Below are 11,955 nucleotides of genomic sequence, written 5' to 3' on the forward strand. Positions count from 1 at the left end.
TTCCAAGTCTTTTTTGGCTGCATCTTCAAGTCTTTCGAGTTTCACGTTATCGTATCTATTAAATCTATATTTTATATTCAATCTATTTGCATTTGATCTTATTTTATATAAAACATTCATCAGAATTTACGAATCATCTATTATTTACATCTCGTGTATTAAAATATATACACACACAGCGTTTAATTTATGAGATTTATGTTTATATTATTAAATATAACATAATAGTAGGTATGCATATATTAAAGGTCAAATTAATTTTAAAACTTTAAATTGAGTTTCATATTTAATTCACACAAAATAATCTTGTACTATATCTTACTTTTATCATGGTTTATTTTTTATTCTTTTAATCCCAATTTATTGTTACAAAACGTCACTCTTGTGCTATATAATATTTGGAGATGAAATTGTTTATTAGAGCATTAATATTTGATATCTTTTAAGTCTTTGCTGGATGAGAAATTCAAGAACAAATTGGCAATATATGATATCAATATATAATATAAATAAATAAAATAAATGGGCCAAAATTTTACCTATAAAAATCACGTTGGCTTGCTTCAAAGGTTAATTAATTTGTATCAAAAGACAAAAACCCAAACAATAAGTTTAGGAAGGTATTTCCTAATAGAAATTGTATGAATCAATGCAAATTGTGACGATAATATTTTGGTATTGATTCATAAAATTCCTATTAGGAAATACCTTCCTAAACTTAGTAGAATTATATTCTTATTCCTTATATAATTGTATTTCTATTCTGACAGGTTTTCCTAAATAAATACAAACCCAAACTTACAAGGAAATCAAAAGAGGAAACGAACCAGAATCCCCCATATAATTTTTGTAGAATATCTTAAATTATTGCACTTTCTATTCATTAACATTTAATTGAAAATAGTTAGTGATCAATCGGCCGCCTCTCCATTTGATTATTACATTAATCTTTTTGTTATTAACATATATAATTACACATTCAATAATTTGGAAGAAATAAAATCATGTCACCTAAAAGTAGTGGTCCAAACTCGATAATACTATTCGATTTCTGTAGTATTATTTAATGTGGCACGAGAATTAAATCATCAAAAAACAAGTGGTCCATATAATATAAATGCTCTTCATTTTAACTGCATTTATCATGTGCCTCCAAACAAGTTAAATATTCAAAATTATGATAGCCACTTTTTTCCGTTACAACTCATACCCACTTGAAAACTTACTCTTTACATGTAACATTAATCAAATTTTACGTTTTCTTTAAATAAATAGTGATGCCTTTAATATGTTTTTAACAATATTTACTATATATATATATTTTTTTGTTTTTTACTAAGAATATTATATCAATTTGCGCACACCTCAACTACTTTTTTTTTACCAAGAGTTTTTTACCAGGAGTGTTCGGACCAACTAATCATCTCGAGACCTCGGATCCTAAAGTTAACCGCGTCAGATAAATTCCCTAATGACCACTCTATTAGTATTTGCGTAACTAAACTAAAAACCTATGTTAGGTTACCAGTGGTGGTATTTACTATATATTATTATATTATTATATATTATTATATGTGTAAGATAGATGACGTCAATTATGAAAAGATGATTATTAAAGAAATAGATAAAAAGGACATGTTAAGTTTTCCCAACTCCAATCATCGCCAACTGTCACACACAACAAAAAATTATATTCCAAAAACACCCTTTATAAATACTACAAAATCCTAAGATAGATGAAATATACACAAATCTTGTATATATTTCAAAGATATTAAACCAAAAAGATAATAAAGATGTAATGATATAAACAAAAAACAATTACAATTATTATTGTTGTCAACTGCCAAACCGATTTTCTTTTTAAACCGTCTCTCAAAATTATGCACACCCACAGAAAAAATTTAGATACATCAACAAAAAAAACAAGACCAATCGACCCTCGATCACCGTGCTAAACAATTCCAATACCGTACCGACCTTTCAACCAAAATACTATTTTAAGGGTGATTTCGTCAGTCGAACGAGAGGTTGGGATAACGTGAGCAACGCCTAAACAGATAAACCTTACACCCCTTGGGACTAATCGTCGGATTGTACACTATCTCATCACAACCGTCGGTTCTGAGTCTTTTGAAATAATCAACGTGGCAAACATCGCGATGAAAAGCACCAAATGATTCAACGCATACCTCTGGCCCACACATTGATGAGCCCCGCTCCGAACACCAAAAAGTTCCTCTATAACTGATCCTCCGTCTCTCTCCACTGAACCGGTCTGGGTCGAACCGGTCCGGTTCAGTAAATCCCTGGAAGGAAGATTCATATACGGAAGGAAAACATTGTCCCCTTGGAGGGTTGTACGAATCAGTCAACGGGAAGTCTTTGACAGCAATGTGTGGACCAATGTGGCCGGTGCTCTATACCTTAGAACCTCACGCGCCACAAGCTTGCGTGTACTTCATCTCTCTCACCTGATCGGCCGTTATCATTTCGTCGATCAGGTGACCAAAAGTTAAGAACTTCATTAGAACTTTGCTTAAGACTTCGGGGTGCGAGTCGAGAAGTGAAACGGCCCACAAAGTGACGAAGTGGACGCGTCTTGAGCCGCGAAGAGGAAGTCAAAGAGGTGGCCGGCGATTTGTGGTCTCCGGAGTGCGGTGGCGGTGGTTTACCGCGGCCTTTGCGGCGGCCAGCTCTTTGATGTGTTCTTGCATCCAAAATAATCAAACACGATGGCTCTTGCCTTTGCCATTCTTGCTTTGCTCTGTTGAGTACACACAGTCAAAGTGTCCACTAATCGCTGAACCGCCAGCCTGGCGTTTCGAAACGCGAAAACCCGGAGATCCACGGGGATTTCATCGTTCCGACGTTGAAAAGGTTGTAATCGTAGTTGAATTTGCGTCTGGCTTCTTCATTCAAATAAGGTCCGACGATAACCGTTTGAGACGTCTCAATTCATATCACGAACAAGTAGACGGAGAGTGATGAGCTTCTGCGAACATCCGAGTTCGAATATTAAACCATTTTTTCAAGTGTTAAGAATATAAATCTGCTGCAACGAGGTGTAGGTAGAGAGAGCTCTAACGGTGAAATTAGGAGCAATACGACCACGTAGATCTTTATGGTCTTGTCCAAAAAATAGATCAGATTATGTTCACCAAAGAGTTTTTTTCCAAAGGGAGGACCACCAACATGAAGCGTCAGGACGGACATTTGAGAAATACGATGAGACAGTTCAGTGTTACGATGAAGACCATGAAGTTACCAAAGATAATTGGCAGAGAAGCCAAGAGGTTTGGAAATAACAGCTTGCTCTTCCAGAAATGGTAGGATTAAGAACCAATGGGATAGCGTTACCAATAAAAGGCAACACAAACACAGGCCCTGGAGCGCGGCCTTTCTTAATCCAGTAAGTAATCTGATGAATCAAAAATAAAAGGGCAAGGAAGGAGGAGAAGTATTGGGTTAGGGTTCGAGGAGTGAGAGAAGATAAGAGTAAGAGAAAATCCATGTTAACGTTATCGTGAGGGCGAGAGAGACAGAGAGAGGAGTGTGGCTTGTGGTTGGTAAGTTGAAGAGAAATATATATATAGGGGTTGCAGAGAAATATTAATGGTGGCATGTCCGAAGAGAACCAACTGTGATTGGTAAAAATGAGAGGGGAATTTTTTACGATAGCATCAATCAATATGTATATAAAATATATACTATAATTATAATTTAAACGGCTTTTTAGTTAAAATCTGGTATAGAGTGCAGTCATAAATCATAATATTTTCTAAGCAGCTTCTGGTGGAATAATGAGGAAATAATCAAAATCGACGCCTAAATATGTCGGGTTTGTTTTCAACAATTTTAAAACTTTGACTTACAAGTCAGAAAACAACCACCACACAACACATATTAGCAAACGACACAAAGACCCAAATACGGCGCCGGCCGGTGGAAAATGGGGCTGAGACTGTGATTCAGGGCCAGCCGTGAATGCAAGGAAGTGACGTGGCAGTTACAGCGAAGATCGATTAGGACAAGGCTTGGATTATGACTAATTTATATTTAATTTTAATTTAATTAACTTTTGCTTTTACACCTCTGTTCATTATATTACAAAACCTACTAAATTGTTGTGTCTCCTTCTTTGAGTTCGTTGAACTAGACCTTGTTTGGGTCTTCTTGTCCCTACTTGTAACTAACCAACCACTAAACTAAACATTAATATTCAGACCCACATTGTATACTTAGATCAGATAAGTCAGATTTTTTTTTTTCCAAAAATCATTGATAAATATTTTAGATAGATAAGTCCACAGATTTGGTATAATTTCAATCATCATGTATGCAAATAATACTATGAACAATAATACTTAAGTAGACCCAATTTTTTTTATTTTTTATTTTTTTGTGATCATTGGGGCTATTTGGTCAAACTTGTTTGCATTTCAGCTAATTTTCAAGTCTTGAAACTACCAATTAGGTAAGAACTCTAGTTGTCACCTCTATTAGTGTTTAGGGAGACTCGAACTCAAGAGTTCATAAAATCTTTTTTTATTCTTTTATCATCATACCACCCAATTGTGATCAAGTGGACCCAATTGTTATTTCACTAAGACAGATTTCGACATTAATTTTTATTAAACACAAAGCGCATTTTCCAGAACTACTTGGCGGTGTTTGTGGAATGAAGACAAACCTCAATGAAGATATCATAGAGAGAGAGAGAGAGAGAGAATGCCCATGTTATTTAAATGAATTTTCCTTGTGGATTGTTGATGCATGATTTTGACACTAATGACTCGCGTGTGCAAAGTTCTAAGGCGTTTTTAGAAATTATACGTGAATGATTATAATCAAATACAAAGACTGAATAATAAATAAGAGATGATTTTTAAAGTAGTTCGGATGCTTAAAGCAAATCATACGTTCACTGTTTCTTTTATATATGAGAGATTACAAGAGGTCGCGTATAGCAAACATCGAACAAATATACAGTAACTGAGTATTAAGAGATAATATCAAATCAGTCTCTCTTCTGTAGGTTATCTTTACTCTGAAAATAAATATTACAATCAGAATAAGAGTGTAATCTCAGAATCCCGAAAATGAGAGAGGGAGTCCTCTATTTATAGTAGAGGAATTCAAGATAATGATTACAAATCTGCAAATGGATAGGTGTCGTGCAAGTCATTCTGATAACTTGAGAAATATTCTCAAATTATCTGGAGCTTAGACAAGTGTGTGGTCCTTAGTCACTCATAGATAAAACTTGAATCTGCTAAGTTGGTGACAGCCATATTTTTTCTGTCATGGAGCAACATAGCAACTCTTGGACAGCACAAAGCCTTCATGAACTTTGATTAGTGTATGGTGTATGCTGACATAGGCTAACGTTAGTCCTGTTTTTTAAGCATAACACCGATGATGCCCGTTGCTTCCCCAACACAATTTGGGCAAAGGATTCGGAATCTTTTGGTGCAGTCAAATTGTGGGTTGATTCCGGATAATGCCAGTCTCTGCCAAACTTGTTAATCAATAACGGTGGCTACGGCAAGTTATAGTTCAACTGAGAAGAAAAGACTAAATCTGAGTGGCGTCAAAATGGGCTAAGATAATTAGAATCTGAAAGTTGAACAGTTGTAGGAGCCGCTATTTGGGCATGAAGTCAGTCAATTCAGAAGCGAAAAGAGAGAAGGAGAATAGAAGATTTGTCACGCCAGGAAAAAATCTAGGGCAATAAATGAGAGTCCATTCGGTGTTACTAACGGTCAGAGCAAACCAAAGAATAGTAGGAAACATGTGGTCAACTATTTTTGTGATGCAGGGTTACATCACTGTCCTCTATCACGATTACTTCAGTTTAGCAGTCAAGATCTTTGATTTCAACAAATTTTTAATCGTATTTTTCCATTTTAATCACATTCTATAATGGGTTTGCTTCTACTCCTTCCGTACGATCTGTATACTAAAAAGTAGTAGCAGAAGTTCAATGAAGTTTGTTAACAATACTGCTGATACTTATGATTGTGAGGAATTTCCACCCTTGACTTAGAAGAATTTTACATTCATGTTTTTCAAATTGATTAATCATAAGATCAAGGAGTCCACCCAAGACTTCGAAGAGATGGCTTCACTCATTCATTCATGTATTGATTAATCCCAATAATTCCACAGAAGACGAAGAAGAAATGGGATTTTAGCATTAATGGTTTACCAGGCCACGAACCTCGGCTACTATTTGCTTCCAATTTACAATTCAGCAGAAAGTAAAGCCGACCATCATTTCAAACTATTATGCCCGCCCACCACGTTCCAATTTATATCAATGTATAGCTCATGTTTGTTAATCGCCATTTTCATATTCTAGGCATATTAAAGTTATTAAGGAAACACCAGTGTTTTAATAATTAACTCGGGTTGAAACCTGATAAAGTGGCCAAGTCCTGGGCTAACTGATGGGTCAAACCAGTATCTAAATTTTTTAAAATATAACATAAACATCCCTAAAAATGATATATAAGTCCTTATATATTTTAAATCTTGAACACACCCCAAACACCACCACCTACATCAACAACTCAAGGCAAATAGGGTCTATCTCTGACTACTACAACACTTCCCATAAAACACTCCCCTTAGCAAAAACCCATCTCACCTCTCCCCGCCTCGCCAATTGCCAACAATAGCCCATCATTGCCACCGATTTAATTTTGCAATTTTTGGTCGATTTACTCATCGAAAATCACCCCCGTCTTCACCATTGCACTCATTGACCCTTCCTCTTCAAAACCCTCAACATTCCAACCTTAAATTGTTTGCCGATCATCGTCCTAATTTCTAGGATTTTTTGTGAAGAAGAAAATTGCTAACTTGACCTGATGAAGGCACAAAGTCCCAATTGAATCGGTTCAACCGGATGAGCCAAGTTAATTGTTTTAAAACTCAAATTGGAGGACAACCTGTTTTGCTGCTCAGGTCACGAGTCGACTGGTCCAACCGGTGGATCGGTTGGTTGGATCGATGATGTCATCATGATGATGTCAACGCTTCCAAAAAAAATTCAGATTTTTCTTTTTTGAACAAGTTTCAAATTTTCAATAATAGCTTAATTAGAGCACCAACATAATTCAAGTTCAATAACCATCCAAATATGATTTAAAAACAGTCCCAACATACAATATAATATATTATAGCTCCAAGAAAAAATTACAATTGACAAAAACTTTTGTAGATTACAACATGCTTGAAATGTGGAAACAAAATGCTATTCCAAAAAGGCACCTTAACTTTTAATTTAAGCATTATATCTCTTTATTCTCAAATTTGGGTAAATTTGGGTTATTCAACCACAGGGCGAAAACACAAATAATATGAGCACCTTCAAATTATATTCCAAATTCGAGGAAAATAATTCTTTAACTTTCAATCAAATAATCAAAACAAACTTCCAAATCTAGAGGATTCTGCCAAAAAAAAAGTCAACTTCCAATCAAATAATCAAAACAATACTTCAGAATCCAGAAAAAGAGAATCAAATAAACCAGATGTATCTTAAATTGTCGACGTCATCGATTTTCAGCGAGAGAGGGAGGCGTTGTCTTCATCGTCAAGCAAGGAGGGAGGCGTCGTCGTTGTCGTTGAGCAAGGAGGGAGGCGTTATCATCGTCGTCAAGCAAGGAGGGAGGCATTGTCGTCATTATCGAGCAAGAAGGGAGGCGTTGTCGTTGATTTCCAGTGAGGGAGGGAGGTGTCGTCGATTTTAGAGAGTGGAGTTGAAATTGAGACAATGGTTGCGATTTCAGACTTCAGAGAATAGAGTTGATTGAGATTGATGGGTGATTTCAAAGAGTGGCTGTGAATTTCAGAGAGTGGTTGCATAGAAAAACTGAAAAATGAATAGATTTAGGGCTTTTTTAACTTGTGAAATAGTGAATCAGTTTATTAGATGGTCCGATTGGACTGGGCATTTTAAACTATTCACCTGGTCTAATAGCAAGTTAAAGCGACCTTTTAAGTATAAACGGGTTTTATATTAACCTAAACTGAACGCACAATCGATTCTCGATCGAATCGATTGAACCGACCAGTCCAATCCGAGTTTTAAAACAATACCAAAGTTTTAAAACATTGGGTAACACTTAAGCACAAATCCAAATATTTTTTAGCAATATTTTACATAGCTTATTATGTAATAACAACGTATTTTGGGAGTATTGCCCAACTTAAGCTGAAATATACTTCGTTTATTATTCTTATTCTTATAGTACTCTAGAAAAAGTAAAACTCAACTCAGAAAGATAATTAATAATATTTTAAGAATTAAGTAAAGTAAAATTTAATTTTGAGAATAAATAATAAAATAGGATAGAGTGATAATAGTGAACAAAGATCCTTATTATGCAATTATTAATGAATAATGCTATACTTACTCACAATTTTATTAACCATCTTATTATCCTTTGTAAATATAACAAATAATATAGATACCATACACATAATACAATTACCATATATAATTTTAACAAAGATAGTAAGACAATTAGTAAAATCGTGACTCGTGAGTAAACATAACATTATAGATTATTAATATTCTTTGCCGCAATCTTTAAAGCTTTTCAGCTAAGAACAAAATCCCACATAAGATCAACTATTCTTTCAGCAAGAAACAATCGAATAAATTTTCGAATGACTCATGACATTATATGTAGTGCAAGAAAACAATTATCCCAATCTGCTTACGGCCTATTGTTTTTACATAACGCTCAAAATAGATCTTTCATCCAGACAGATAAAAACTATAAATTAGTTCCAAAACTGAAAAGTAACCGCTGCTAAAATTAAGGAACAACCATCCCATAGGGATAACATAAAAACACAGCCACTCTGACAACAGATATTGCTTACAGCCTTCTTCCTCTTCTACCACCCTTTCTGCGAGTACTATCAGTGGGAATTGGAGTCACATCCTCTGAAACATGAGATGAGAACAAAATCAATTTACCTCCAAAGCTATGAACATGCGTTCACAAATTTCAACTCATTTATATTCATCAGCAGCTAGTGTAATCTCAAGGTTAACATAGGGTGACAAGTGATTTTAAGTCACTCTTCAGAAGGTTAACAAAAGACAAACAAGAAGAAACCCAATAACACCAGATTTTTGAGTTCATAAAAAGCAAGCACAACATAAACTATTTATCCGATATACTGCAAACTCGTCTACGGTTATCAAGATTGGCCAAATAGTAAATCCAGATTTAGAGGAGATAATTTTTTCAATTGAATTCATCTACAGTTTTTATACCACCGCAATGTAATATTACTTAATTGGTGCCCAAAAGTAAGACAAAATATGAAACACTTCATCACCAGTTATTCATTTTAAGGTTCAAGGCTTTACAGAGACAAATGTAACATTGTGAATTCTATTACTCTCAAAAGTTCATTTAACATGCATTTTTGCACACTTCAAGCATGCAACCCCACAACTAACACACATAAGAAACATAAGCATAACTTATGAATGAACTAATTATAAGAAAAGGTTGTTATACTAATATATAATCTTGCAGTAATAGTCAGTGCAGAGCAAAGCTCCTACCTATGCGACCAATTTTCATTCCAGAACGAGCAAGGGCACGAAGAGCCGACTGGGCACCTGGACCAGGTGTCTTGGTCTTGTTACCACCAGTTGCACGGAGCTTAATATGAAGAGCAGTAATTCCAAGTTCCTGATTCAAAAAGATTGAACTGAGTCTGGGAACTAGGCAATAAAAAAGGGAAAAGAAAAAAAAAATCACTATGACATTATGATGAATCCTAAGTGCCCATCATTAAAGAGCACAACGGCCAATATCTAACAACAAAATATCCGTATTTAAAGAAAACTAAAAGGCACATAGAAAGGAAAAAGGGTAGAAGCCTAGTAAAAATCAGATGAAAGCATCAAAGTAAAAATTAAGACCTTGCATCTGCTTGAAACATCCTGTGCTGCAAGCATAGCAGCATAGGGGGAAGACTCATCTCTGTCTGCTTTCACTTTCATACCACCTGTGCACCAAAGAAGTTAATCTATCAAAATTTGAAATAACAATATCCAAACAGTGAATGAACTACTCAATGCCAGCAAAAAGTACAAAGCATTTCGTGCTCCAAAGTAGCTCATGTGACTCCAAGAGAGTCAAATGAAACATTATAGCAGAGAAATGACATGGCTATACAGTAACCAACAAAGAAATATTGACTAAGATTGGAGTTCAATACGATCATGTCTGAAGTTAGCAACCTCACAAGACATTTCCCTATCCATCATAATTATAGATGTAAATGTACAGGGCTTTAGTGTTTCTTTTCTTGTTCTTATGCATACAAAAAGTATCCAAGCACAACTAAATCCTTCATTTAATAAAAACTAGAATAGAAATTCTAAACATGCACACAATTGAAATAGAACCAAAAATATTCACTTACCAGTGATGCGAACAAGGGTTTCCCTGCCAGACAGATCAGTCACGTGCTGCAGTTCCAAAAACCAGAAAGTATTAACACAGGACTTCCAAAAACTTTATTAACTAAGTGAAACAAAAAAAAAAATTCTTTTGACACTTACAATGAAAGTATCATTAAATGATGCAAAGATGTGGGCAACTCCAAAAACATGCTCTCCATCCCTCACAGCAGGTCCTAGCGTCACATTGTCCTCCTTTGGCTCTCTAGTCTTCTTCTTCGACTAAAGAACCAAAATTATACCAACAAATAAAATGTTAAGACAATCTTACAATTATATCGAAAATTCTGAAGTAACAAATTGAGAGTACAACTCATCCCAAAATATATATATATATATTAAATCTAAACTGAACTATTTCTTACATATTTTATTTCAGACATAACACCACATTTTATATAATCATTAATAAAATCGATTTAATACCATATTCATTCATATAGGCTACGAGTAAAACATTTACATTACAAATAATCTAACAAACTAAAGCTAGTAATGAAAATATGTTAATCTAACAAACTTTTCATTTTCTATTCTCCTCTTACGAAAGAGAACCTAACAGAGTAAATATGTTAATTTATCAACAAAATGCATCACTTTTACCGCAAACAATGAGATCGAACACACACAAAAATAGAAAAAGCGAAAGACAAATATTACCCATCAGATACAAACCGGTAGATTTAGGGTGGAAAAGGAGATTCAAATGACATAGCAGAATATAAAGTAACAAAGTCTGAGAAATTTTGCTTACCATGGCTGCGAAAAGATTAGCTGAGAAAGCTAGGGTTCTTTAGAAGACGGAGTGCGTAACCAAATGCGAAAACCCTATGGAAGAGAGTGAAGTTTGTGGTGGCTACTAGGTTTTATATCGTGAGTAAGATTAGGGTTTTTGCAGATTGTCAAGAATTTACATGTTAGTCCTTAGTTTTTCTCTAAATTTTATAAGGCACCTCGGCTTTATCTTTTGTACCCCTACTCTTTTACTAATTCTTGTATTTCCCTTGTTTAGCTCCTTTTTTCATTTTATGTTTCCATTCTGTGACTATTTTTTATTCTAATTTTGTTGGTTTCAGACTTTCAGTTCCTCCTTCACGTAGTTGACTTGATTGTATCATCACTGCAATGTCCAACAAAAGAAAATATGACCTTAGGATTTTTTTCCAATCTTCTTTTGAGACTCAATTTTTTTTTCATGATAACCAGGTGTCCAAACAAGTTTGTGAGTGCACACCTCAACTGATCCTCAGACCCATTGAATACCCTACAAACTCAATGTTTCAGGTAAAATATGATAAGTGACCTCAAAGTGGTTTGAATCCAAAAAAATCGATGATGGGAATAAATATTCTTGACCGGCTAACCCTTTAGGGTTTTGAGCTTCAATTTTTATAGACGCCAATCCTAAAAAGTTTAAGTGACATGGACCTTTAGAAATCCATTTATTTAAA

General features: G+C 34.7%; 1 protein-coding gene and 1 pseudogene across 1 annotated transcript; both read right to left on the minus strand.

Annotated features, from left to right (window-relative positions):
* Window positions 1–2,015: 2,015 nt before the first annotated feature.
* Window positions 2,016–3,514, minus strand: LOC116114743 (annotated as a pseudogene).
* Window positions 3,515–8,647: 5,133 nt separating this feature from the next.
* LOC116114756 (40S ribosomal protein S14-3-like) lies at window positions 8,648–11,380 on the minus strand. Its single transcript, XM_031400892.1, has 6 exons — window positions 11,259–11,380; window positions 10,607–10,726; window positions 10,468–10,513; window positions 9,962–10,047; window positions 9,599–9,728; window positions 8,648–8,965 (listed from the first exon to the last, which is right to left on the minus strand). The coding sequence occupies exons 1-6, from the start codon at window positions 11,259–11,261 to the stop codon at window positions 8,898–8,900; spliced, it is 453 nt and encodes a 150-aa protein (XP_031256752.1). The 5' UTR covers window positions 11,262–11,380; the 3' UTR covers window positions 8,648–8,897.
* Between the last annotated feature and the right edge of the window lie 575 nt (window positions 11,381–11,955).

This window comes from Pistacia vera, unplaced genomic scaffold (genome assembly GCF_008641045.1).
Source record: "Pistacia vera cultivar Batoury unplaced genomic scaffold, PisVer_v2 Contig722, whole genome shotgun sequence".
Taxonomy (NCBI): Eukaryota; Viridiplantae; Streptophyta; class Magnoliopsida; order Sapindales; family Anacardiaceae; genus Pistacia; species Pistacia vera.

Bases quoted from the DNA above. Each gene is read 5' to 3' on its own strand.
- LOC116114756 (XM_031400892.1), bottom strand. The intron at 10,048-10,467 runs GTAAGTGAATAT...TTTGGTGCACAG, and splicing joins AACCCTTGTTCGCATCACTG to GTGGTATGAAAGTGAAAGCA. The intron at 8,966-9,598 runs GTAGGAGCTTTG...CTCATGTTTCAG, and splicing joins AATGAAAATTGGTCGCATAG to AGGATGTGACTCCAATTCCC.